The 26711-nt window shown below is 41.1% G+C and overlaps 1 protein-coding gene and 1 long non-coding RNA gene across 2 annotated transcripts in view; one reads left to right on the top strand and one right to left on the bottom strand.

Moving 5' to 3' along the window:
• galnt14 (UDP-N-acetyl-alpha-D-galactosamine:polypeptide N-acetylgalactosaminyltransferase 14 (GalNAc-T14)) overlaps nucleotides 1-26711 on the top strand; it is a 255088-nt gene that overhangs the window by 31613 nt on the left and 196764 nt on the right. The window contains exon 2 of the mRNA XM_086265026.1: nucleotides 13716-13885. Within this exon, the coding sequence (XP_086121152.1) occupies nucleotides 13716-13885 (170 nt within the window). The remainder of the gene's footprint in view (nucleotides 1-13715; nucleotides 13886-26711) is intronic.
• Nucleotides 1402-8194, bottom strand: LOC147313079 (uncharacterized). The gene is made up of 4 exons (XR_015125061.1): nucleotides 7912-8194; nucleotides 7152-7262; nucleotides 4772-4897; nucleotides 1402-2169 (listed from the first exon to the last, which is right to left on the bottom strand). It is a non-coding gene; the product is annotated as an uncharacterized LOC147313079 (long non-coding RNA).

Below are 26711 nucleotides of genomic sequence, written 5' to 3' on the forward strand. Positions count from 1 at the left end.
TTGTAAAGTATTTTGTCTAGTGTCAATTATATCGTCAGTTATATTGTTATCACAAATTTTCAAATGTATATCGTGATAAATATTTTTGGTCATATCGCCCTGCTCTAGCATGCACACCTGCACAGAACTGCAGAGAGAGTAACGGGATGTTTTCTATGATTCACCTAAGGCAACCTTCTCATGACTTTTCCTTCTTCTTGTTCTTGTGTAGTCGTGGCTGGAACTAAACAGTGAGTAGATCAGGGCTTTTAGAAAGTGGTGAAAGAGTGCTGAAGCAAAGAAAAGGTCACACTAGATTTATTACACAAAACAAAACATAATTGCAAAAAAACCAGTTGCAGCACAGCAACTGTTTTATATCATATATCTTGTTTTCAGAATTATTGGAAGCAAAAATTGTAATCAAAAATGAAGCCTAGCATCATTATTCATCAAAAGCCCAATCGGCTTTGTCAGATTTGGTCTATGTTGGATCCACAAGGTACAGAACTGCCTGAAAAAGCAAGAAGGAAGTTGCTAGCATTAAAAAATGGGGGTATTAGCAGGCTACTGAACAGCTGCAGGCAGCTTGTTTAATAGGAGCATACTGCCAATAATAGGAGGGCCGATGGCCATCCTAAAAAAAGAAGCTACAACCCCCCCCCCCCCCCCCAAAAAAAAAAAAAACACTACATAGAACCTGGCACTGAAAAACAGACTATCAAGTGATTCTGATTTGCACTGGGGACACTGGTGTTTTAGTGACCAGTGAAAGACCTGGCGTGTACTCAACCTCAATGGCCAGTATCTAAGAAGAAAGCCATTTTGCCAGAGTGTGAAAAGAAGCCTGATTGAAACTGGCAGCATATTCTTTAGTCAGTTAAAACCAAAATAAAATTGTCTGCACCAGTACTGCCACAGTGATTTTGGAGTGCCAACTGTAATGGCCAAATACCGAATAAAAATATGACTCTCAAGAATCTTGGCAAGAGATGAATATTCCAGCATGTCAATGATCCCAATACACTGCAAAATTGTGGAAGACATTTTGAAAGAGAAAGTGAAAACGAATGCCCAACTGGAATCATGTGAGGGGACATGAAGCAGCAGAGTGATGAAGAGGTTAGCGCTGTCATCTCACAGCACAAAGGTTCTGAATTCAAACTTTCTTGTTCGCTCAGTTCCTGCATGGGTTTTCTCCAGGTTTTCCAGCTTCCTCCTACAGTCCAGTGACATGCTTGTTGCTTGTTAGGTTAACTCAGTGGTTCCCAAACTGTTTTTGTCCATTATGGTAGCAGTGTCCAAGCGTTCTTTTTTTTTTTCTTTCTTTTTTTTGCCCCCCCTGCAATGGCTCTGCGCCCCCCCCCCCTCCCCCCCAGGGGGCGGGCCTCACACTATGGGAACCTCTGGGTTAACTGGTGAATCTCAATTAGGCGTAGTTGTGAATGGTTCAGCCTCACCGTGACCCTAGATTGGATGAGTAGCCTATAAAACCACCGCAGTAAAGAGCACCTTATAAGATTTATCCATGAAAGCCACCAAAAAAAACATGCAGATGATTGCAGAGCATTGGTATTCAGAAAGGTCAATGGAAGGAAATACACATCTTTTTATTTAGTATTTTATTTTTGAAAATAACAGGTTTCATTCTTTTTGGACCCTCAGCCGGTTGTGGCAGATGGCTGAGGTTTAATCCTGTGAAAGGGGAGTTTTTCCTTCCCACTGTTGCCAAGTGCTTGCTCATAGGGGGTTATCTATTTGTTGGGGTTTCTCTGTATTATTGTAGTCTTTACCTTACAATACAAAGTGCCTTGAGGCAATGTTTGTTGTGATTTGGTGCTTTATAAATCAAATTTAACTGAATTAAAAAAACAAGTAAAGCAACGCAGATTTAGCAACACTTCCTTTGCTTGCCCGCAAAATGCCGCTGCTCATCCTCACCCTGGCCTCCCTCCATAGACACTCCATAGGAACCACTTTAAGATTTTAAGATTGGTTTTAAATCTTTTAATTGATCAGCACCACCTTATATAGCTGAGCTGTGGATTCCATACATCATCCCGAGGTTGCTGCTCCTAGTAGTCCCAAAAACTGGACCGAAAGCCACCAGAGGTGATCGATCATTTTCTGCTAAAGCCCGCAAACTCTGGGATAAACTCTCTGTCGATGTTAGGATGCTCCACTCATTACCTGTTAATAAAACACATTTCAAAACAATTTTTTACTGGGATCTTACCTGGTATTTATTGTAATTTTTCTTGTTTGCTTGTTTTGCTGTGTGGAGTTTTGGTGCTCTGTTGTATTTAAAAAAGTGTTCGCTACATAAAATTGGATTGGACTTGATCACAGCTCAGTGATATGACCAGAGATTTTGTTTATAGAAACCATCAATTATAAAAAGTATATTTAAAACCGTTGATGTAAAAGATTTAGATCCTGAATAAGTTTCCTACTTGTGAGATCACTGCCTCTCTATATTTCTTGTACTTGCATACATTTTCAGAAATTAATTACGATTACCAACAGATAAAAACTCCTATTTCTCTAGATCAATCATTAATAATCTTGTTATCTCAAAACAGCAAAATCTGTCAGTGCTGCTTTGGAGTTTTATCTATAATAGAAACTTTCTGCCTCTTCCATTCTCATCAAAGCAGAGTGTGAAGAGTTGTTCAGTCATTTCCACTGACTGTGCATGAGCTGCTTTGGTTTCCCTTCAGTGAGCTGGACTTTAAAGAGCGACGCCACCCCGAGTCCTTCTGAAGTTGATCTGAAGATCTAAAGTCACAATCTTACAAAAGAGTTTGCAGTTTCATGAGATAACAAGATGGTTAGTCGTGACCTGAAGATAACAAAACTTTGGTACCTCATCGCAGCATGAAAACTAATTGGCAAACTTTAGATAACAGGATTATAAAAAAAGAGTCTATGGAAATGAGGCCTGTTTCGCTGTGAGTTGTGCACCCTTTTTTTCAAACATGGGTGTTTTGTGCAGCATCTGACCTGTCTTGGCTGTAACTAATCCAACACTTTTATGTTTCCTTTTTGGTTTCTTTTATTTGTTTACGCTGCATAATCTGTCTTCTGGATGCTTATCTCTGTGTCTTTTGAAGCGGGGGTTTTACTGTCAGCCTGCGCTGCATAGCACTTAATCTGCAGCTGAAAATCCATATTCATATGTTTGTTGTATTCCTGCAGATTTTGTGCCATTTATACATGACCGTGGCTCCAAATTGAATTCAGCATCTCCAACACATTGTCCCTGTGTTATTTTATCCTAACATTATTTTGCTAGAAGGCTGTATTTTTTACATTGTCATTATTGAGATGGCAACCACATAATGTCATAGGATCATGCACAGAAACACAAAAGGAGGGGGAAATGGTTGCGTCTGTTATAAGTAATGCTCAGCACCCTTTCTGCCTTCTCCTACCCGTATAACCCGAGCGAGATAATTTTCAAATTGGATGACATGAAGGATTATATTCTCCTTCCTTTTATGTAATAATGTCACCGATAACTGCCAATGCTATGAGTTTAATTTGCCTTTACAGAAGCAAACAGATATTTTAAATAGAAACGCAGAATAATGGAGACATTACTTGTTTGGCTTCTTGTTTAGAGTTCTTACAAAGGTGATACATCACAATATAATAAAGGGGTTGACATGTTTGTTTATGTGTATGTGTGTTCAAGTGGTGCTCATGAACAGGGGGTAATAAAGACACACACATGATTTATGCCTTGGATGTAATAGGTAATTCATCATCTGACTGGGGCACATTTTAAGGTAAAGAAGCAGAGAGAGGGTGAGAGTGTGGTATTGTTTGGTTTATCAGAAATAACAGTAGCAGTAAATTGAAAGCTTGATTTGTAGGCTGTTTTACTAAAACTATACTTCTCTTACACCATATCCTTCATTTTCTGTGCTGTGTTCAACTGGATTGCCTGTAATACTCTCTCTACCAGACGCGTGTGCACGCACACACACACACACACACACACACACACACACACACACACACACACACACACACACACACCCTCGCACAAACACGTGTGTGTCTTCAAAGAGCAATGTTCTCATTAGCAGCAGTCCTCTGTTCAGACACTGATGTCTCTCTCCAGCTCTTTGCTTCTGTGTGTGAATCTATCTGACAAGCAAGCAATGCTCTGAAAATAAGAACACTAATACTCTTTACACCGATAATGACACTGATATTAAAATAGATTCTCATTACAGGTAATACTGATGATTCTCCTGCTGCCATATGCATGGCTTGTATGACAGGATTAGTGGAGGCTGTAGTACACAGATTATCAAAAGTAAAAATGGTCACATACACCAGATATACTGAACATGGAGATATATGTTCAGTATATCTCCATCTACCAGTGCAGGAATAAAAATATGTATTCTAGAGATAGTTTTATGATATGGAGAGGCTCCAACTCCATATTTTTGTACAATACCCTCAGCACTGACTGCAGCTCATATAGCTCATGTAGAGTATGGACAAGCAACAACTAAAAAATGAAGTCTGTGTCCAAGTGCCAAAGACTGCAGTTTCACCCATGACCACTTGAGGCACACTCCTAAAACAGCCTGTTTCTACAGGCAGGTCAAAGAAACTCTTTTGCGCTCTATAGCTAATTTCTCCCTTTTTAACAAATGCAACAGGGGTGAAATGTTTTATAGCTCAGCTCTTTAAGCGCCAGCCTCAATAAGCAGGGATCAGATCTCCAGGGCCTGTGCCCTTAATCTCCACCTCACACACACACTACACTCACCCTCTGGCTGTAGCTCAGGAGGTAGAGCAGGTCAACGACTAATCAGAAGGCTGGTAGTTCGTGGTCTTGGCTGCTTCGGTCTGCATGCCTTCAGTATCCTTAGGCAAGGATTGGTGAAGTTGCTCTCTGATGCATGAATGCAAGACAGAAAGCACTTCTGTGTAGAAAATTACTGCTTGTATGACAGGATGAACAAGATACATTGAATAAAGTGTTTTGAGTGCTTAAGTAGAGCAGAAAAGCTTTGTATCAGTACTGGTCCAAAATCTATGGCTCTACGGGAGGGCTCTCCTTCAAGCAACCTCGCCTCTACGACATAGGCTCCTTTGACTGACAGGTGGATGCCAAAACAAGTGGCTGTAGCTAGTAGCTGCCTGCGATACAGTTTTTTATTTTTCCTGTCTTTTGGCAGCATGCTTTGTAGCGATTTGGACCTTTTCTGATCTGCATGTTGATATGACAAAAATATAATGTCAGATGCCCGTATCGACACAACCTTCACTATTCATCTGGGATTGGCACAGCTATGAACCAGCTATGAAGTGAGGTCACTGAGGCCTTTTTTAAAAGAGTGAAAATTGGCACAAATCACTGTATGATGCGCCAGATGGCTTTTAGTTAGAATTCCTGTGGAGACTTTTTAGCAAAGTTATGGCCCAGCCTACTGTGTCTCTGATTGGGTTGAGTTCAGGGGGTTGTGTTGCCGCATGACTCATAATAAATGATAATTGGCTGGTTTAGGCATGAGGAGTCAATCAGAGGCACAGTAGGGCCAAAGTCATCGAATAAGTAGCTTTCCCCCCTCCTGCTATTTTATTTAAACTGAATTAATAATTCTGCAGTTTGTTTTGTTGTATTTTTTATTCTTCTATACACACAACTCACCCGTTCCATAATATTTTTTACACATGGCTTTTTTTTATACATAGCAATACATTCACAGCTTTTTTTTAATATAGATAAATAAAACCATTTACCCTTTTTTCAACACTAGGAGTTGTTGCTGCAATATTGTAGCCTTTTCTAGTGCTGTACCTTAAATATAATACATTATGAGAAAAAATGGACCTCCCTAGTTTCAAAAATCTGATTACAGCCTTGGCAGTATATTTAAAGTTTTCTGACCACCAAAAACCCAGCATCACCAAACACTATACTCTGAACACAGCAAAATCTCCAGTGTTAAATTAACACTGGAGAGTGTCTATATGGGTCCACACCTCTAGTGTTAAATACAACACTGTTGAGTGTTAAATTAACACTTTTGACAGTGTTATATGTTTAGAAGTTGTCATGCGGCCGTGGTGCGCGGGCACGAAAGGATCCAGGCGCAGACTCCGAGCTAACAAAAAGACACTTTATTAAAACAACGAAAGGCGACCCGGGGAAAGTAGAGAGCAAAACAGAAACTAAAAATCCGGGGAAACAATGACACGAGGAAGCCGGGATCGGGACGGCGGGGGGCTGCAATAGAAAGGGGAGATGATTACTAGGGAGCCAGGAAGCGGGGAGAACATATCAGGACTGAGTTAGAGTAGGGGCTTACGATAGAACGGAACCGTGGGAGCTCGGGAGGGAAGTGTGGCAGTCCGTGGGGGCAGGAAGTCCGTGGAATGGTGAGTGGGCCAGGTGAGCACCGCGAGATCCAGTTGAGCCGGAGGACAGGCAGGTAGCAGACGCCGAGTAGAAACCACTGTGGGGATGACTACGGACTGGCGTGGAGCATCCGTCAGCGCCGGATTAAGTGGATCTCCGTGTAATCACCGGGATGGAGAGCAGGTGTGCTGGTGATGGCCCAGCCCGGGGGTGTGGCTACCCGAGCATCACGCATTCCACAGACACAGGACCACGGACCATGACAGAAGTAACCTAGTCAGTTTTGAAGATTAACAATGGCTAACACTGAGCAGTGCTGGTTTGCTAACACTGGAATATTTCTAACATTTTGAGTTATTTTCCAGTGTTAGAAAATCAGCACTGCTCAGTGTTAGCCATTGTTAATCTTCAAAACTGACTAGGTTACTTTTAAACATATAACACTGTCAAAAGTGTTAATTTAACACTCAACAGTGTTGTATTTAACACTCAGAGGTGTGGACCTATATAGACACTCTCTAGTGTTAATTTAACACTGGAGATTTTGCTGTGAACAGACAAAAAAAACCCATGAGGTCAGACACTGATATAAGTTAATGATTAACAATTTCTTGTTTGATTATACATGACGCTGTTAGAAAGTGGGATATAAGTGAGGTAATAGCCTCTGATGTCGAATGTGTAGATGTGATGATTTCATGCCATCTATTGCTATGCGGGAGCTTGAAGTGGAGAGGGTGAGCAGTTTTAGATACCTGGTCATCCACATCAGTGAGGACCTCACCTGGTCACTGAACACCACACAGCTGGTCAAGAAGGCTCAACAGCGGCTGTACTTCCTGAGGAGGCTGAGGAAATTTGGTATGTCGGCCAAGATCCTCATCAGGTTCTGCAGCTGCATTGTGGAGAGCACATTGACCAGCTGCATCACTGCATGGTACGGCAACACTACTGCTATGGACTGCAAACGCCTGCAGAGAGTGACATTAACCTAACCGGGCATTTGTGTGTGGCAGCAAAGAATGTGGGTATTTCACAAGTTCAGGCATGCAACGCTACTATCAATATCACTTATGATCATTTCCAGCTGCATAGTTTTATTCCTGGACTCTAGTAGAGTAGCTTCGTCTGATTCACAGTCAGAAGTTATCCTTATTTATTAAATACTATGACTTTGTGCGGTCTGTCAGTTTATCCTCTGTCTGAAACAAGCTGCTTTAGCTTCTGCTAACTGGCTGCCTCTCACAAAATGCACAAACGAGAGTTTTGAACAGCAGGTGGGTGAGGCTTCATAGATATAGATAGCTGGCCCTAATCCTAATGGTATCATACAGAGCCAAGGGTAGAAAAAACTGTCTGAAACACACCAGTCAAAGACGTCTGAAGTGTAATGGATCGCCTATAAGCTTGTTTAAAAAAAAAAAGCAGCTGATTGTGAACTTGTTTTGCTCTTTTACTTTCTTTGACTGGATCTTTCAAAGTGGTCAGAGGGATCTAAATCAATAATCTTCCATTACAGGACCACATTTTAATATACAGGTTACCTTTTGCTGTCTTCTTCTTTTCCTTCACACACCTCTCCGTTTCTCTCTCTTTACCCCGGCTACCTTTCTCCACCGTGAGCTGTCAGAAAGTACGCAATGACCGTGACACCCCGGTGTGCGTGTGTGTTTGTGTGTGTGTGGGGCTCAGGCTTCAGCTTTCTCATTATGATTCTAAATGTATCTGTCTGTCTAGTCTGGATGAATTAATAGGTTCCTTGGTGGCTTGGCTCGACACTCAAACACACACACACACTCGCAGAGCCACACATTGTTTGTCCAGCGATTCGTGCCTCAGGTTTGTTAATTGAATGTCTGTGTTCATGTAAGCGACCGTGAGAGGCATTGAGAGGATGCCACGGTGCATTAGGAAGACAAGCTGTGTGTGTGTACGGGTGTGCGCCTGTGCGGGTATGTGTCTTGTAAATAGGATAGAATCCAGGGGACCTTGAACGCAGCCACTCCTGAGCTTCTAGCGAGACAAGACACAAACAAATCCTACAGAGGCGAGAAGGCCGCAGGTGTGTGTGTGTGTGTGTGTGTGTGTGTGTGTGTGTGTGTGAAACCCAGAGAAGCTTAATCACAGCCTGCCCTTGTTCCTCTTTTCTTACTTTGTCCACTTCTTTTTCACTTTCTCGTCCTCATTTCCTTTCTCTTTACTTCTCTTTCCTCTTGCCCTTCAGTTCTTTTGCTTTTTTCCCACCTCCCTACTCCCATTTTCAATATTCTCCTATTCCCATTTTCCTGTTTGCTTATCTATGTGTCTCGTTCTTATCTTTTTCTTATTTGTCTTCACTTTATATCTCCTACTTTTTGTCAGTTATTTACCATTTTTCTGCCTCATTTTTCTCATTTTCTTTGCCATCTTAATCATCCTTCCCTTTTTAAAAATCGTTTTTGTTTTTATCTTCCCACTTGTCCCACCCTTTATCATTTCACCTTGCACACTTCCTCTTTCTCTTATTTCTTTTTTCTTCTCCTGTTCATCTTCCTCTAACTGTAACCTGACAGGTACAGTGCAGATCTTTTTCTCAGTGCTAATAAGTTACAGAGGCACAACTAAAACTGCTGTATTTGGACAAGCACTGAATGTTCTTTATTTCTCCTCACTTTTCCCTCTTTCCCCTTTTTGTAATTAGTTTTCATGACTTTCTTATTTTTAATTTCTATTTCTTTCTTGCTACAGTTGTTTGATTTCAAACTGCTCTTATTTCTTCTTCCAGGCTACAACTGTGTCATTTCCATTGTTCAAATCTTGGTTTTCTTTCTCTAGACTGCTCTCATTTTCTAATTTCTTTTTGTGCTCAGCCTCCATCTATCTTCCACTTTCTCCCTTTCTTTCCCTCTACCTGTTTTTTCTTCCTCTGAATCTTTTTTCTTTCTCTTGTGTTATTCTAGCCCTCTTTTTGTCTTTAGTATCTTTATTTTTTCTCTTCTTCTGTCCTCCACTTTCTTTTCTTTCCCACTGTCATCCACTCCCCATCTTTTCTCTACTCCAATATCTTCTTCATCTCCCCTCCTCTCCCCTCCTCTCCTCTCCTCTCCTCTCCTCTCCTCTCCTCTCCTCTCCTCTCCTCTCCTCTCCTCTCCTTCTCATGCTTTGCGGTTAAAGCCACCAGGGGAAGTTCCACTAACACATCCTTACACATTCACATACACACATTCAAAGAGTCTGACTCCCAGCACTCTAATGGCCCCATTTAGACAATGTGTCGCATCAGCAAGTCGTATGGCTGAATAATGAGAAGAGGAGGAGGAGAAGGAGGACAAAAGAAGATGATTCGTTTTCCACATCACTCCATCCAGGCAGCTGCTTCACCGTAAATGTTGTTCTGTTACACACACCATCAACGCTGTGACCCTGCGAGTGTGCGTGTGTGTGTGTCCATTCATCCGCACTACATGCTGGGCTGTATGGTCGTTGAGAAAAAATATGGCCTCCGGGGATTTTGCTGAAGCTCCTGTGTTATGTTTATGATGCGGCGAGAGAGAGAGAGAGAGAGAGAGAGAGTGAGAGTAATAATATACATTCATTATATCTCTCACCCTCAAAGAAACTATTCCTTGCTCTGTCTCTCTCATGTATTACCCAAAGATGAAACTCACACTTTCTCTTTATCAAGTGAAATACACACACACAAGACTGAGAAATCTGATTCTCAGTCTCCCAAACAACAGGCATCTGCACTGTCTCATAAGTGATATATACTCCCTTTTAAACTCCACACACACTCCAAGCAGAGGTCTGACAGACAGAAAGTGCAGCTGTAGCTTTTTTTTTGTTTTTTTTTAAAGTCATTGCCACCTTGTGTTTTTCACCACCAGCTGTTCAGGAGCTGATTGGGATTTATGAGCTACATTAACATTTTATATCTTATTTTATAATGTTTGTATTTTCTGGAGACGTAAAGATTTTTGCAGAGTCGGTTGTTTCCTTTGTGCGACACTGTCTCTGGTACTTGTGATGAATAACATAAAGTTCGTTTTTGGTGACTTACACTGACAATTTGCTTCCTTACTGGTATGTTGAAGGGCCATATGGCTGCTTTCGCATAGCCCATCAACTGCAAACTGCATATGCTTTACATTATTCATGTCTACTTTCCAATGTGTTGTAAAAGTTTTAAAGTTTGCTTCCAGAACATTTTTTTCGCCCTCATTTTACTGTAAAACTGTTGTTTTGTGGTACTGCAGTTGAAAAATGTTTTTCTAGCTTCTCTAGTCATTAAAAAGAAGAACATTTCCGTGCAAGAAATGCCTAAATTTTCTGTGTTATATTCACAGATTTGTTCCATGCTCTTTCTATGTCGCTCTGGGAGTTGGGGGGGTATTTTCCAACCACCAAAATCATGAATGCAGAACAGTTCAGCAGCCAGCCATCAATTCTCAGATGTCAAAATGAATTGAATGCATGTTCATTACCACTTAGTAGTAAGTGACAAAAAAACTACAGGCAAGATGGATTACCTACTGTATCTCAAGTAGCTTTTTTTTTTTAAGTCTCTGCATATGATTTTCATACATTACTGATATGAGCTGATGCCAGTGTTTTTGAAGGTTAGAAAACTTGCATCAGTCTTGCGTGGTGTACCAGAATTACAAAGTAATGGTGTACCAGACGATTTTTTTGTTTCATTTTTGTTTTCCCTTTGCTCTTAAAGCCCTCAAAACCCACAAGAGCATGTTTATTTGCATATTTTATGGTAAACGTGCGAAAAACTAAAACATCTGTGAGCTGAATTGAAGAGTCACAATGTTAAAGTGTTTAAATGATTTTGGACGGGTTAGTTGTAGCATCATAAACACCCGCCTCTCCTTTGACCAAAATGATATTAAACACAAAGAGACAAATAATATTCTGTATCTCCAGCACACGTTGTGATTTTACTCCTAAACATATCTGTTGGAGCTAATTTGAAAGTCGTCATGTTTTGCCTGCGTTGGACATAGAGCAGTGAATTTAGCTCATTTTTACGCCAGTCTGATGCTAATTTATTTTGATGTAAGTTAGAAGACTGAGAATAGTCCCTGTAAGCACCAGTAACGATCACTAGGCTTTCAGTCCCACAGGTCTAGAGACCAGTTGATGACCCCCTGATGACCTCCAATTGCTATGGAAAAAATGTATAATCCCCAACTAGCTGGCAAGTGGTTGCTGGAAAGAGTGTACTGCACCAAACTCATAATGTACTCTCTGAGCGTTAGTGATACTTTCACTACTAATTACCAATTTGTGAGGCAAACCAGAAACTAGGAACGCTCCCCTTCAAAGTAAGTTGTGCCTTAGAATAGAATAGAATAAAATAGAATAGAAAGGCAGCACGGTGGCACGGTGGTTAGCACTGTTGCCGCACAGCAAGAAGGTCCTGAGTTCAATTCCACCATCAGGCCGGGGTCTTTCTGTGTGGAGTTTGCATGTTCTCCCCGTGTTTGCGTGGGTTCTCTCCGGGTACTCCGGCTTCCTCCCACCGTCCAAAGACATGCAGCTTGTGGGGATAGGTTAATTGGATAATCCAAATTGCCACTAGGTGTGAATGAAAGTGAGTGCGAATGGTTGTCTGTCCCATGTGTTAGCCCTGCGACAGACTGGCAACCTGTCCAGGGTGTACCCCGCCTTTCGCCCTATGACAGCTGGGATAGGCTCCAGCGCCCCCCGCGACCCTGAAAAGGATAAGCGGATGGATGGAATAGAATTCAACTTTATTGTCATTGCACATGTCACAAGTACAAGGCAACGAAATGCCCTATTGCTTATTGAATGCAAACAGTTTGTTTCTAGTTTGTCACAGTTTGCAGTGTTTGCCGCTCTGCACACCTCTGCACTGCATACCTGTGACCTTCCAGTAACCACTTGCCAACTGGTCGGGGAATGTAAATTTTTCCCTCGTGGCTGGTGGTTGCCTCACGGTTGCTGACAGGTGTCTTGGCCTGTGTGACTGGGGCCTCTCTTTTTCATGCAATACTGCATTGACACATTTAATTGATCATCATGCTGGATGACTGACTTGATGACTAATTGCCTCATTGATCTGTTGACTGGCTAACAAGCTACATCCAAACTGGGCTTTTCACAATGCTGGCAGCAGTGCAACAATGCAATAACATGCATGTGTGAAAAGCTGTTATTTAGAGGTGTATTTGGCTGATTTGTGCCCTTAAATGTCTGTAACAAGAAGAGGAAAAGTGGTGCGCCCCTTTTCCATGTTTGTTTGTTTGGATAGTTCAGATTTAGAGCATCACATAATGAAGAATTACAACTTCAAAGTACAAACCAAACAAGCTGCCGAGAGACAAAAATGCAGCGTTTAGTCACAAAATAAGCAGGCAGCAAAGAGGATGAAAAACTGAAGCACGGCCTTCATCTTGTTAAATACCAAAAAGCAGGAACTGAAAAGCTCTCTGAATCTCCCTTAAATAAAATGACCCCTAAAAGCTCTTCAGATGCTTTTAAAAAGCCCTCTGCTGTGAGCAGCAAAGAACATGTGTGAATAAATCCAACGTTCACTAGTTCAAATGTTCTGATGACTGATAAAATAGAAAAAGATAACTGTGAACCTGATGCTTTTTTTTTTTTAAGATTACATCACGTTGTTTCTTTTCTTATATGTCAAAGATGATTTTGAACACATGGTAGATCTTTTCATTGTGTTGACTGCCTCATGCATTTGCCCACTGCAAGCTAACTCGTTTCTACTGCACCATTGTTCAGGAACCAGAAATTGCCATTTTAATCACATGTGTCCGCTAATTAACATGTCAGACTAATACAATGCTGGACTCTCATTCACCAAAACTGAAGCACAGACTTGTTGGAAGGGCTGTACCACACGGCAACCATATTTATCACTAGCACACAGCTAGCAGCTACGCGTGTCAGTCGAAACACTCACTATTAAGCCTGAGGAAAATCCAACATGAGTGAGTTAAAAAACAAAGTTTAGTCCTAATGCAGTTATTAAAAAAGGAGTGATGGGCTCTAAAGACAAGACACATTTTTATGCCACATTAAAACACATTTTTTTCATGGTCTAAGTTGGATGTTTTAGCACGGGCACCTCAGGGGAATGACTCCCTTTTGCAGCCTGTCTCAAGTGACCGTTTGGCACTTCTTGTTGGCTTCATTTTCAGCACCTAGGCTGATATAACTGAAATAAAACAGAGCAAACTGATTTATTTAATATTTTTATTTAACAAACAGAAACTGCATCTTCTGTTATCTGTTATACCGCATCAAATTTGATGAGAGTGCATTTCTCTTTTACATGTGATCATTAGTTCTCTTTTTAACAGCTTTGACTGATTTCCAGATTTCAGATGCAGAGTGGGAGGACATGTTGGAGGGCTTTGATGAGCGGAGTTACCTGAGCGCTCGGCGCTGGAAGCCCGGAGACGACCCGTACACTCTGTACGCTTTCAACCAGAGAGAGAGTGAACGCATCCCCAGTGATCGAGCCCTGAGAGACACTCGACACTACAGGTACAAAACCACAGAGTGCAGTATATAAAACGAACATGCACAAGTATAAATGACAACACACAGAGAAGTCTGACACAATACAACGTGTGTTGTGTTAAAGACGACAGACGAGCTTGAGAAAGTGCAGATTCTTTGTAGCAAAATGTTTCTGCAGCACCTGAAAGACAAACCTCTGGAGGAATCTATTTATTACAGGCAGACTCTACAGAGTTATGTATAAATCTATCACAAGTTTGCATCCCTGCATAAAAGGAGAGCTTATCACACAAAACAAACTCATGTTGCCTGCAGGCATAAACAAACACATCAACAAACACACAACAACACCACAGATCAGCTTTTAGTATTACAGGTATGTGTGCGCACATAAGCGCGCACGCACCGAATTAAAGCAGCAACTCCTGGAGTTCGTAATGAATCCCCTATCTGTACTAAAACAAATTTAGATTATGGAACCAACACGTTTTCATAGAGAAACCACCAAATTACAATCCGCCTGTCCGCTAAGAAATTAAATTAAACCAAAATAGAAATCCTCTTAGCAGAGCGCCGTCTTCCTCTGTTGGAAAGACGCTCAGCAGGAAGATAAGGAGCTTGCCGCATTGACAGCAGCTCCCTACTTGTATATTTCAGGAGATAAAAACTTCCAGGCACTTGTAGAAGGCGTTCAGAGGTCCAGTGTTGTTGGTTGAGATTGTGTGGGATACACAAACACGGCTTTTTTGCTGAGATTCTGTTTCTATTAGGCTTTCAACAACAAAGCCACGTCTTTGCATTGATATATAATTTTTTTCTTTTTACAATTTTTTTTTGAGTTTTGTTTCCTGGGTTTTTCTCACCCGGCCATAATTGATGTGCCTAGAAAGTCTGGGAGCAAAGTTTATCCACCCGACGTAGTTTCTAATGATTAACCTGGGCAAACAGACCACCCAGTGGTCTGTTTGCCCAGGTCAAGGAGCAAACAGACCACTGGGTGGTCTGTTTGCTCCTTGATTTCAAAGCAGAACCAGCATTGCATCTAGTTTGCAAACTTTCTCTCGTGCTAAAAAAATAGTGCAAAATCTCTTTCTGACTGACGGAAATAACATTAAGCGAAGAAAAAAAAGCCATGCCAATGTTGAATCTGTCTTCATTTTAGATCAAAACAGTAAGTACCAAACTGCAGTACCAAAAGTTTTTCAGGAGTCTCTAAGCGGCAGTGAGATGCACTGGATCCACCTGAGTTGTGCAATATATCTTAGATCTTTAATTAAATCAGGGAATAACAGAAGCTGTGGGAACATAAAATGAAAAATGGAGTGAAAAGGATTTTTTTTAACAGTTTATATATAGATTTATAGGTTTTTGCTATGCCCCCCCCCCCCCCCCTCTTTTTCCTAATTGACCTCAGTGACATGGAACTCTAATTATTGCTCCAGACCACATGGTCCCATAAATTAGACAGCATATCAGCTTCTTAGGTCCTTATGTAAAATCAAGCCTTAGAAATCTCGGTGTCGTATTTGACAGCTCGATGTCGCTCGAGCAGCATTCTAAGCAGCTGGTCCGAAACTGTTTTTATCATTTACGGAATATTTCTAAACCCAGACTAATGGTATCAAAGCTTGAACTTGAGATGATTATTCATGCTTTTATTTCTTCTCGTTTAGACTACTGTAATGGCCTTTTTACTTGTTTTAACAAATCAGCCTTAAATCGTCTTCAGACTGTGCAGAATGCTGCAGCACGTCTCTTAACAGGCACCAAGAGAAGATCGCATATCACTCCAGTCTTGGCCTCCCTTCACTGGTTGCCTGTAAATTTTAGGTTTCATTTTAAAATTTTAGTTCTAACCTTTAGGGCCCTACATGGTCAGGCTCCTCAATATTTATCTGACCTGCTGAAACCACATACATCTTCTCGGGCTTTAAGGTCATTAGATCAGAGACTGCTGGTGGTACCGCGCACTCGTTTTAAAACTCGTGGGGATCGGGCCTTTCAGACTGTGGCACCATGGTTGTGGAATTCTCTCCCACTGTCTCTTCGCTGCACGGACTCCATTGATTCTTTTAAGAAACAGCTGAAGACATTTGTATTTAGAAAAGCATTTGATTAATTTCTTCTTATGCTGTTTTATAGTTTTATTGTTTTACATTGTTTTATTTACTGTTATATTGTTTTTATATTCCCATTTCCTGTGTTGTAAAGCACTTTGTGATTTTTATCTGTGAAAAGCGCTATATAACTAAATTTTATTCCTTCAAACATCGGGGAAAACTTACTTGATAATGGATAATGGATTTGAGTGTAGCTTTAGGTCATGCCCTTCTATGCATCCAGTTGACAAATGTTCAACATGCTACTTTCTTCAGACATTCGTTATGCTGTTTAAGCTCCTTCAGCTTGCTTAAAGTGTGTCTACAAGCTGCTTTGCAACCCATCTTCATCCCAGTTCTGTTCTCTTTGAGGGTTTTGGTGCTGCTCATGGAGGGGCGTTGATGTCCCATACCACAAAACATGATTACAGATCGCAATCCTTTTCATTTTTTTCATGATTTTTTTTACTAGTATATGTATAGTATATTACTTCATAGTATATGAAGTACATGTCCAGCTTGAACATCCGTTGTCCTGTTTTGCACATGTGTATGTGAGCCAGTGTTTGCTGTGTGATTAACCTCCTAAGACCCGAACTCTTCCACAGCATGCATTTTTAATTTCTCTTTGATATTTGGGCATATTGGGGCGGGATGAATGTAAAAACAAAGAATTTTTTACCTTATTTTTGTTTTTAAGAAAAATGAGAGCCACATATGAGGATATTCGTTTAAAATTTTGATAGAACAGTAGCAGTATAATGTCCTTGTAAGTGGATATCAGGCCCTTGTAGAGCAAAATTAAGTAGTTTGGTCTAAATTACCCAAAATGTGATGTCCACATATGTGGACCCCAGGTCCTAGGAGGTTAAAGGTTACAAGGCAGCTCATGGTGACCCAGCTCCCTAAGAGGAAGTTGCATGTGGGTGTTTGTTGGGTGACTGTTGGTTTTGGCAGTCGTGCTGAACATGGTCATGTCCTGATTGGTTGCTGCTGCTGTGGCTGATGGTGATGAGCGCAGCAGGTTACAACTTCACAGGCTATAATCTGTTAGCGTAGCCGGCATGTACATCACTGTGTGCGGATGTGTTTTGACGTGTGATGAGGAGATTGATGTCTGACTCAGTCATAGCTTGTCTGCTGCTTCCAACACTGACTGTGTGCGCGTGTGTGTCTGTGCACAAGTGTGAGTATTTCTGAGTGTTTATCCATATGTGCACGCTAATGTGCGTAAGTGCACATTGTGCCGATCGTTTGCATCATCTGCTGTGCTACCGGAGGAGGGAAATTCACTGTCGAGCTGACATAAGGCGACTGAGAAATGTGTGAGTTGTGTGTCTCATTGTGTGTGTGTGTTAGAAAAGTGAGAAGGATGTGTAGGAAGGGGGGACCAGGGATACGCTTACACATTAATCTGTTAGCAGGGAGGTAGGGGGCTGATGGTGCTCATTTATCTCATATAGGACAGCGAAGTGTGCGTGTCTGTCTGCACGCATGTGTGTGGATGGGGAGGGGGGTTGCTGTTATGTGATTATCTGTTAACTCAGTTACCTTGTAGCTGTAGATCACAGGAGCACTTGGCAGGGGAAAATGAAGGCGCCTCATCCTCTTTTAGGATTGGAAAAAAGAAGAAAAACTGCAGTAAAATCTTTGACTGTAGCTACTGAGGTATTCTTAGAAACACCTTCTTTTCTACTGCAGAGTCATGGAGGTACTTCCTACACCTTGGCAGGGTTCCCAAGAGGAACTATTTGGCTTAAATTAAAGGTGGTGTGAGGGCTGGTGGGAAGGAAATTGGATAAGACAAGACAAACGGATATGGGAATGATGCAGCTGGGAACTGCGTGCCGTGTTTGAATGTTAACCTTATCTTAGGTGTTTGATTCAATGCCAAATATTTTCTGTTCTCACCTTTCACAAAAATAAGCACAGGTTTAACAACTTGGAGGTTTTGATACCATGGTGATGTATGCTTGTTCCCATTACTTCTATGTGCAGAAATGTAAAAAAAAAAAAAAATCCAAAACAGACAAGAAAAGCATTTCCATTTTGTCTAGTGAACATATTTATATGTTCAGAAATATTTCTGCTTATGCTGAAAATCAGTGGCCCCATCTAAAGAAACCAAGTCCAAGGAAATTGACTGACAGGCCATCTCTCTAAAGAAGCAACTCAGCAATGAACCTTGAAAGCTAAATAGAAAGACACAAAACCAAGAAGAATTTTAGATTACCACTCTAAAGGAAAGCACCAGAAGCGAAAACACAGCAGGTTTAGTGAAGCTGCTTCAGGTCTGTTATTTTCCCAGTGGGGCAAGGATAAGCTAAAGATTAGAGAAGCAAGCTTTTGACCTGAAGATGCTAGGTTCCATATTGCCTGCAGGCTTGGAGAGATCAGGAATCTATAAGATCCGTAACCCCTGATGGTAAGACTGTGGCTGCGACCACAGAGATGAATGCAGTGCAGGTGGAAATTGTACGATTTCCGAGTTTGTGTATACAGGGGGTAAATGTGTCGGCAAGAGAGATGCAGTTGGTAAACTATAATAGATGATTACTTAATATATGATTGCAAGGTGATGGAGTGGTTAGCACTATTGCCTCACAGTGAAAAGGTCCTGGGTTAAAATCTGGGTGCTTGTAAGTACCCCACCTCTTACCCCGGTCCCAGCTGGTTGCAGCAAATGGTTGCTCCTCCCTGAGCCTGATTCTGGTGGAGTTTTCTTAATGGTAAAAGGATGTTTTTCCTTCCTGGTGTCACCAAGTGCTTGCTCAGATGCGGTCGTGTGATTGTTAGGGTTTTATCTCTATTATTGTAAGGTCTTTACCGCACAGGATAACGTGCCTTGAGGCAACAGTTGGTGTAATTTGGCATATATAAATAACATTGAACTGAAAAGTATTTTTGAGGTTGGGCTGCTTTCACCAACAATGCCAAAGCCTAGCACTGAAAACTAAGGCTACTCAATTAGCCCTAATCTTCAATTAACCGGAAGGCAAAAAGCACAGTGACAATTATTTCATGATCTTGAGTATTTAACATCATTAATTATGAACTCACTGAATTTATTAAAAACGTAATAAATGAAAAATGTGGTGGCTGATTCAGTTCAATCTTTGACCAAAGTCTGCCTTGGTAGAGCCACCTATACCTGCTGATCTCTTCAGCAGGATGTCTGCAGATGTAGACAGGGGCAACAAGAGGCCAAGGAAGCAGCTGACTTAGCCCAAGTTGACACCATTGCAACCACGAGCTTTTCATCCTCGAGGTTTAAAAAGGGAAGCTGTGTTCTTTATTTATAAGGTTTTTAGCAAAAACAAAAAAGAAAGAGGTCACAAAACAGTTGCAAAAGGGTAATTGTTTCATTCCTGTTATCTTATTTTCATAATCACTAAAAGCCAAAATTATAATTGAAATTAAAATCTGATTAAACAGCCAGCTCTACTGAAGGTAACTCTGGGCTACAGTGTGGTTAGTATATTTTATACATTAATTTTGCAGCTGTATGAATCTCACATTGATCCTCAAGCTGTTTGTTGTTTGTGTCTGTGCGTTGCAGAGTCACTGCATTAAGAACAGTGGTGTTCAGGTTGGTAGGGGGTCCAGAGAGGTGTGGAAAACAATTTCTTTTGAAGCAGTGTTTTGTATATTTATTTATTTGTATTTTTGAAGGGAAGGCAGGATGTCCAGGTTGTTACTGCGTATGGGGGGAGTGCTTCTGTCTCTATCTTGTGTTTGACGGTGGAACAGTGGAGTGTATGCAAGAGGAAAGAAATGAGAAGAGAGCTACAAACAGCTTAAGCAAAGATAGGAAGATAGAAGAGAGAAGGTGATAAGAGAAAGAGGAGGAAGAAAAGTCAAGTGGAGATTAGGGAAGGGAGAGAAGGGGAAGTGGTAGAGGAGGAGACTATAGGGGAGATGGGGGGAGATGCCACAAGCTGCTGAGAGGAGAGATAATTGCCACATGCAGAGCTGAGGAAGCTGTGTATGTGTTGGGGTGTGTGTGCTTGTGTGCGTGTGTGTATAAACCACTCCACTTCAGTGCGCTGCTATTATCTTGGTGAACAGGGGAACCTCCCTCTGTCTGCTCTCCGGCAGACAGTCTATAAGCCCAACAGCCGCTTCGCTGCAGGGATTAGATCCAAGTAGGGAGACAATGGGCTGATACAGTACAGGGAGGAAACATGTCCTACAGTTATGCACAATAGGTTGATATGGCAACAGGAAGTGTGTAAGAAAAATGTTTTAATGCGTGAGTAGACAACAAAAAGTGATGTTCAGTGCAAGACAAGTTGTTAAAAAACAAACTTTTATGTATTGAAGAAATATCGAAAGCACTTTTATCAACATGCCATAGAGAGAAATATCATCTGTATATACTGTCTCACTATCTTCAAATGCAGAAAATATGCATAAATATATTTTACACATTTTGTTCCACTGACTTCACTTTTATACACTATTTGTCAAAACTATTCGCTCGTACGCCTTCACACTCATTTGAGCTGAAGTAGCATCCCATTCATAATTCATAGGGTTTAATATGATGCCGGCCCACCCTTTGCAGCTTTAACTCTTCTGGGAAGAGTTTAGGGGTGTGTTTATGGGAATTTTTGCCATTCTTCTAGGAGTAGTTTCGTGAGGTTAGACACTGATGTTGGACGAGAAAGCTTGACTTTCAGTCTCCACTCTAATTCATCCCAAAAGGGTTCTGTCGGGTTGAGGTCAGGATTTTCTGCAGGCCAGTAATGTTCTTCCACACCAAAGTTGCTTATCTATTTCCTTGTGGACCTTGCTTTTTACACTGGTGGGCAGTCATGTTGGAACAGGAAGGTTTCCATCCCCAAATTTTTCCCGCAAAGTTGAGAGTATGAAATTGTCCAAAATGTGTTGATATGCGAAGCATTAAGAGTAACTTTCACTGGAACTAAGGGGCCTGAAAAACAACCCCACACCATAATACCCCATCCAACTTTACATATTCATACAAGTACCGTTCTCCAACCGCTAAACCCAGAGTCATCCATCAGATTGCCAGATGGAGAAGCCATGAAGCTCTCTGCACACTGTTCTTGAGCTAATGTGAAGGGCACATGATGTTTGGAGGCCTGTAGTGGTTGAATCTGCAGAAAGCTGGCGACACCTGCGCACTATGCACCTCAGTATCCACTGAAAGTGGAACTGTGTGTGGAACTGTGGAATATTTATTAGTGAGGAAATTTCATGACTGGACATGCTGCACAGGTTCATGTTTTGTTTTTATTTATTTTATTTATTTGATTTTTTAACCAGTGTTTTTCTATATCACAGGAAGTATTTTTATTTCTTTTTTTTCTTTTCTTTTCTTTTCCTTTCTTTTTCTTTTTTTTTTTCATGCGTTTTAGGTTAAAAGACCTCACCATGTGGTTGAAAGAATGTTGGAAACATTGTTTGGCTGTCTGTTGAATATCCTTTCCTTTAGTTTCTCACATGGAGCAGCTTCCTTTAGATTTTTCGTACATGATCTTTTTATTAATTAGAACAAAAAATAGAAACACAAAATACCAAAGGGCTGATTGTTTGGAAATTAAGTTCAACATGCAGGCAACAAAAAGTGTCTGAAAGCATTTTGGATGCAGAAATGCTGCATTATACTTACATTGCAGTTTTGCTGTTAAACCATGACCATTTTTGACTATGGACACACTTTTACTGTTGCAAAGGTATTTTTTGGGTTTATTTTTGCACAAGACAAGATTTATTTAAGTATTTTAGGTCAAACTCCTGCACGTTTGCTTTATTTTGTTACCTGAAAAATTTAAAATACAGTATTATGACAAGCCCTCTGCTGTCTTGGAAGGAGTTACAGCCTCCTCTTTAAAAGGTCATCCTCCAACTCACCCATTTGGTCATTGCCCTCTTGTCTGTTATGTACTTGACACAAACCGTCTTTGGTGATTACTTTTTTGTTAGTTTATCTTCCTATTTCTATTATACTCATTTGTCTGTGCTGTCAGTTATCAGGCAAGGCCCTAGGGAGAAATAATGGTATTAAAGTGGTTCCACAGTCAGCCACATTGAAGCTGGTGTAAAAACATTAAAAATGTGTAAAACTATCATCCTTTCTGTCCTCTGAAGCACATCTGAACAACACACACTGCGTAGCACACAATTTGTCATTTTCTTTGTTTTGCCTCAGTGGAAGATGTGATAACGCTCCAGTGTTTTGTTGTTACTGCTCCAAAATGGAGGCATCTCTCCTGCAACCAGACAGTGCTGCAGGGAGAAAAAAACCCAACAGTCCATTCAGTCACTTACTAATTATTTGATTACATTTTGACCCTGTGATGCTCAAACACTTATTACTAACTAGATCATGCAGTCGTTCAGCACTGCCCTGCCTGTGCGTGTGAACGTGTGTGTTACATGTGCACACTGGCGTCAGTGTCCTTTCACACTCAGTCGGCTACTTAGTCATATTTCCATGAATCACAACAAGCAGCTAAACATTAATCACTGTATTAGCTCTGGTGCCTCCCACGCTAACACTTGTCATCCTTCTCAGATCACAAGCCTCGAAAATACACAAAGAAAAAATCCCTCTGAACTCTGACACTAAATGATTTTTATTATCTCTTGTCAGGCTTGCTTATTTGATTACCTGCTCTGGTGATGAATGATCAGAGTCTGGTATCAAAAGCAGATGGAAGAAACATAAAACAACCTCGAGGCTCACATTTTCTTTATATCGATGTTCTACGAAAATGCTCGGATGTGGAGAAAAAAAAATACAGGTCTGACCTCCAAAAAGTATAAACACCACCCACTGCATTACTTTATTTGCTTCTTCCCAGTAAGCACAGATTTGGTGATTTGTAACACATTAGATGTCTAGACTTTTAAAGTGGAAGCACTTGACTATAATATCATCAGTCTTCTTGCAGACCTTCAAATAACCGCCTACTGGTTAGATTTATTGGTCATTCATGTAAGTCAGGTGGTGTGTCCATTGACAAAAAACTGAAGTTTTCTTGTTGATTGAATATTATCCTTTCAACCAATCAATCGAGTTTACAGAGGGTTGATGTTTTTGTTGTTGGCATGAGTTTTGCACTGGACAAATGTCCCTGCAATAATAGATACAGAGATAATGCAGAGACAAACACAACAATTATATGATCCCCCCCCCCCCCCAAGCTCTTTGGCGACTGTGGGAAGGAAGAAACCTCCAGCAGAACCAGGCTCAGGGAGGGGCGGCCATCTGCCGTGGCCGGTTGGGTGAGAGAAGGAAGGCAGGATGAAACACATTCTGTGGAGGAGATTAATAACAAGTACTTGTTATTTAAATTATTGTAATCATTAGGTTGCAAAGCAAAGTTACAGATGTTGTACATTTTATGCTGGGTAACAAAAAAAGTATAAAAGAATGAGTATATAGTTTATTTATAAAAACCTGATTTTCTTGATGAAATGTGGAGGATGAGTTCAGTAGCCGCACAGCCTGAGTGTGTTAAAAAGCGTGGTACTAGGGTGATAAGTCCTTTTCCTACTCCTGGCTCCTTATCTTTCCATCTATGGTGTGTGTTTCTTGTATGGTTGTGTCCCAATACAGGGAGTGCAGAATTATTAGGCAAATGAGTATTTTGTCCACTTCATCCTCTTCATGCATGTTGTCTTACTCCAAGCTGTATAGGCTCGAAAGCCTACTACCAATTAAGCATATTAGGTGATGTGCAACTCTGTAATGAGAAGGGGTGTGGTCTAATGACATCAACACCCTATATCAGGTGTGCATAATTATTAGGCAACGTCCTTTCCTTTGGCAAAATGGGTCAAAAGAAGGACTTGACAGGCTCAGAAAAGTCAAAAATAGTGAGATATCTTGCAGAGGGATGCAGCAGTCTCAAAATTGCAAAGCTTCTGAAGCGTGATCATCGAACAATCAAGCGTTTCATTCAAAATAGTCAACAGGGTCGCAAGAAGCGTGTGGAAAAACCAAGGCGCAAAATAACTGCCCATGAACTGAGAAAAGTCAAGCGTGCAGCTGCCAAGATGCCACTTGCCACCAGTTTGGCCATATTTCAGAGCTGCAACATCACTGGAGTGCCCAAAAGCACAAGGTGTGCAATACTCAGAGACATGGCCAAGGTAAGAAAGGCTGAAAGACGACCACCACTGAACAAGACACACAAGCTGAAACGTCAAGACTGGGCCAAGAAATATCTCAAGACTGGTTTTTCTAAGGTTTTATGGACTGATGAAATGAGAGTGAGTCTTGATGGGCCAGATGGATGGGCCCGTGGCTGGATTGGTAAAGGGCAGAGAGCTCCAGTCCGACTCAGACGCCAGCAAGGTGGAGGTGGAGTACTGGTTTGGGCTGGTATCATCAAAGATGAGCTTGTGGGGCCTTTTCGGGTTGAGGATGGAGTCAAGCTCAACTCCCAGTCCTACTGCCAGTTTCTGGAAGACCCCTTCTTCAAGCAGTGGTACAGGAAGAAGTCTGCATCCTTCAAGAAAAACATGATTTTCATGCAGTACAATGCTCCATCACACGCGTCCAAGTACTCCACAGCGTGGCTGGCAAGAAAGGGTATAAAAGAAGAAAAACTAATGACATGGCCTCCTTGTTCACCTGATCTGAACCCCATTGAGAACCTGTGGTCCATCATCAAATGTGAGATTTACAAGGAGGGAAAACAGTACACCTCTCTGAACAGTGTCTGGGAGGCTGTGGTTGCTGCTGCACGCAATGTTGATGGTGAACAGATCAAAACACTGACAGAATCCATGGATGGCAGGCTTTTGAGTGTCCTTGCAAAGAAAGGTGGCTATATTGGTCGCTGATTTGTTTTTGTTTTGTTTTTGAATGTCAGAAATGTATATTTGTGAATGTGGAGATGTTATATTGGTTTCACTGGTGAAAATAAATAATTGAAATGGGTATATATTTGTTTTTTGTTAAGTTGCCTAATAACTATGCACAGTAATAGTCACCTGCACACACAGATATCCCCCTAAAATAGCTAAAACTAAAAACAAACTAAAAACTACTTCCAAAAACATTCAGCTTTGATATCAATGAGTTTTTTGGGTTCATTGAGAACATGGTTGTTGTTCAATAATAAAATTATTCCTCAAAAATACAACTTGCCTAATAATTCTGCACTCCCTGTAACATTACATGTTTCCAAAGGGTTCTGATCATTTCACATGTTTCTGTGAGATCATCCACTGACGGTTGTGTGGTGGTGATGTAGATTTGTTTCTGTTCATCAGTCTTAGTCAAATAAACCAGATTGCATCCAAAGTCTACCTATTTTTTTGCTCACTGTGTGCAGCATTGCAATTCTAGGAATCATGGCTTCAAACGAAAGCGTCTGAAGCCCACTTGTTATTCTGAGCAAAGATGAGTTCTCTCAATATCGAATCCTGGCTCAGTTACAGGTTTTGAGGGGGCAGTTCATAGCACTCTCAAACACTTCATGGCAACTGGATCAGTTGTACCCAAAGCACGATCGGGCAAACTAAAAGACCTTGCACTATCAGAGGATCAATAACACAAACATTGTTCACTAAGATACAAAAAAAATCACCTTCATCTCAGAAAAAAGATTTACTAAATAAAGAATGGAAGAACTTTGATGGTTTAATAATGAGGAATAATTGATATAAATGTTAGATTTCATTTGCAAGAGATTCGCAATTTGCATAATTTTATTGTATATTAAATTATATATGCAAAGACATGCAGTTAGTGGGGTTAGGTTTCTGGATTGGTGCAAAAGGTACCCCGCCTCTCACCCTTTGTCACCTAGGAAGGCTCCAACCCCCTTCTGACCCTGAATTGGATAAGCGGGAGGAGGGATGGATGGAATAAGTTATATTCATAACGATATTATATTTTATTAACTGTAACTCTGTGTTATAGTCACTGAGTTATTATTCTTCATTAGAAATATAATATTGTTTCTTTCATCATTAGAAATATCTACGCAACATTTTTTCCCCCCTAATGTTAGGCTTTAAGTAGCAAAGATGCTAATATGCACCACATGTTTTAAAGTACTTTGAGGCAGGTTCCTGTGTCCTCCAATGTTCCCAGTTTATCCTGAATTCCAGTCCAGGATGTTCCCCAGTCAAAAAACACCAGTGGTTCCTCTTAAGTGTGCCACTGTTTACACTGGGTCTAACGAACAGCACAAACCACAGCAGAAAGCTCTCTGTGAGGCGAGGAAATCCCCTTGGTGTATTGTGGGTAATCTGCTGATGTGGAACCTGAGCTGCGAAGCACCCCGGTGCTCTACAACAGCGCAGAGTGACAGTGATGCTAAGCAGCTTTACCACAGCTAGCGTCTCAGCTAACCGTCCTGCTCTGTCTCTGAGATGAATGTGTGTCGAAACAATCACCGAGCAGACGACATTACAAGTGTATCTGCTCTGATACCTGATTAGATTTGTTTGACTTTTCTTTAGCCTCTGTGCTTTTGGATTCTGCCCTTTTTTTTTTTATCCCAGCTGCTGCTTTTCTTTGGCATCTTTTGCTCTGTTGATGAGTGCAGAGAATTACGGGGATTTACATTATGAGAAAAATACGCTGCATGTTTGAAACATGAGGCAGCGCTGCGCCTTGAAATAGACTGATGGTGGATTTGAGTGAAGCTCTGATGTCTCATTGATTTCACCTCTTAAATCCACTTTTCAGCTGTGAAGGTGAGATGCAGAAGAAGAAGAGGAAGCAGATTAAAAAGTTTTTAAGTCCTCGTATATTTTGG

Source organism: Aulonocara sp. 'chitande type north' Nkhata Bay, linkage group LG15 (genome assembly GCF_057382095.1).
Source record: "Aulonocara sp. 'chitande type north' Nkhata Bay isolate Kocher_YH1m ecotype deep benthic linkage group LG15, A_spYH_male_GT1.1, whole genome shotgun sequence".
Taxonomy (NCBI): domain Eukaryota; kingdom Metazoa; phylum Chordata; class Actinopteri; order Cichliformes; family Cichlidae; genus Aulonocara; species Aulonocara sp. 'chitande type north' Nkhata Bay.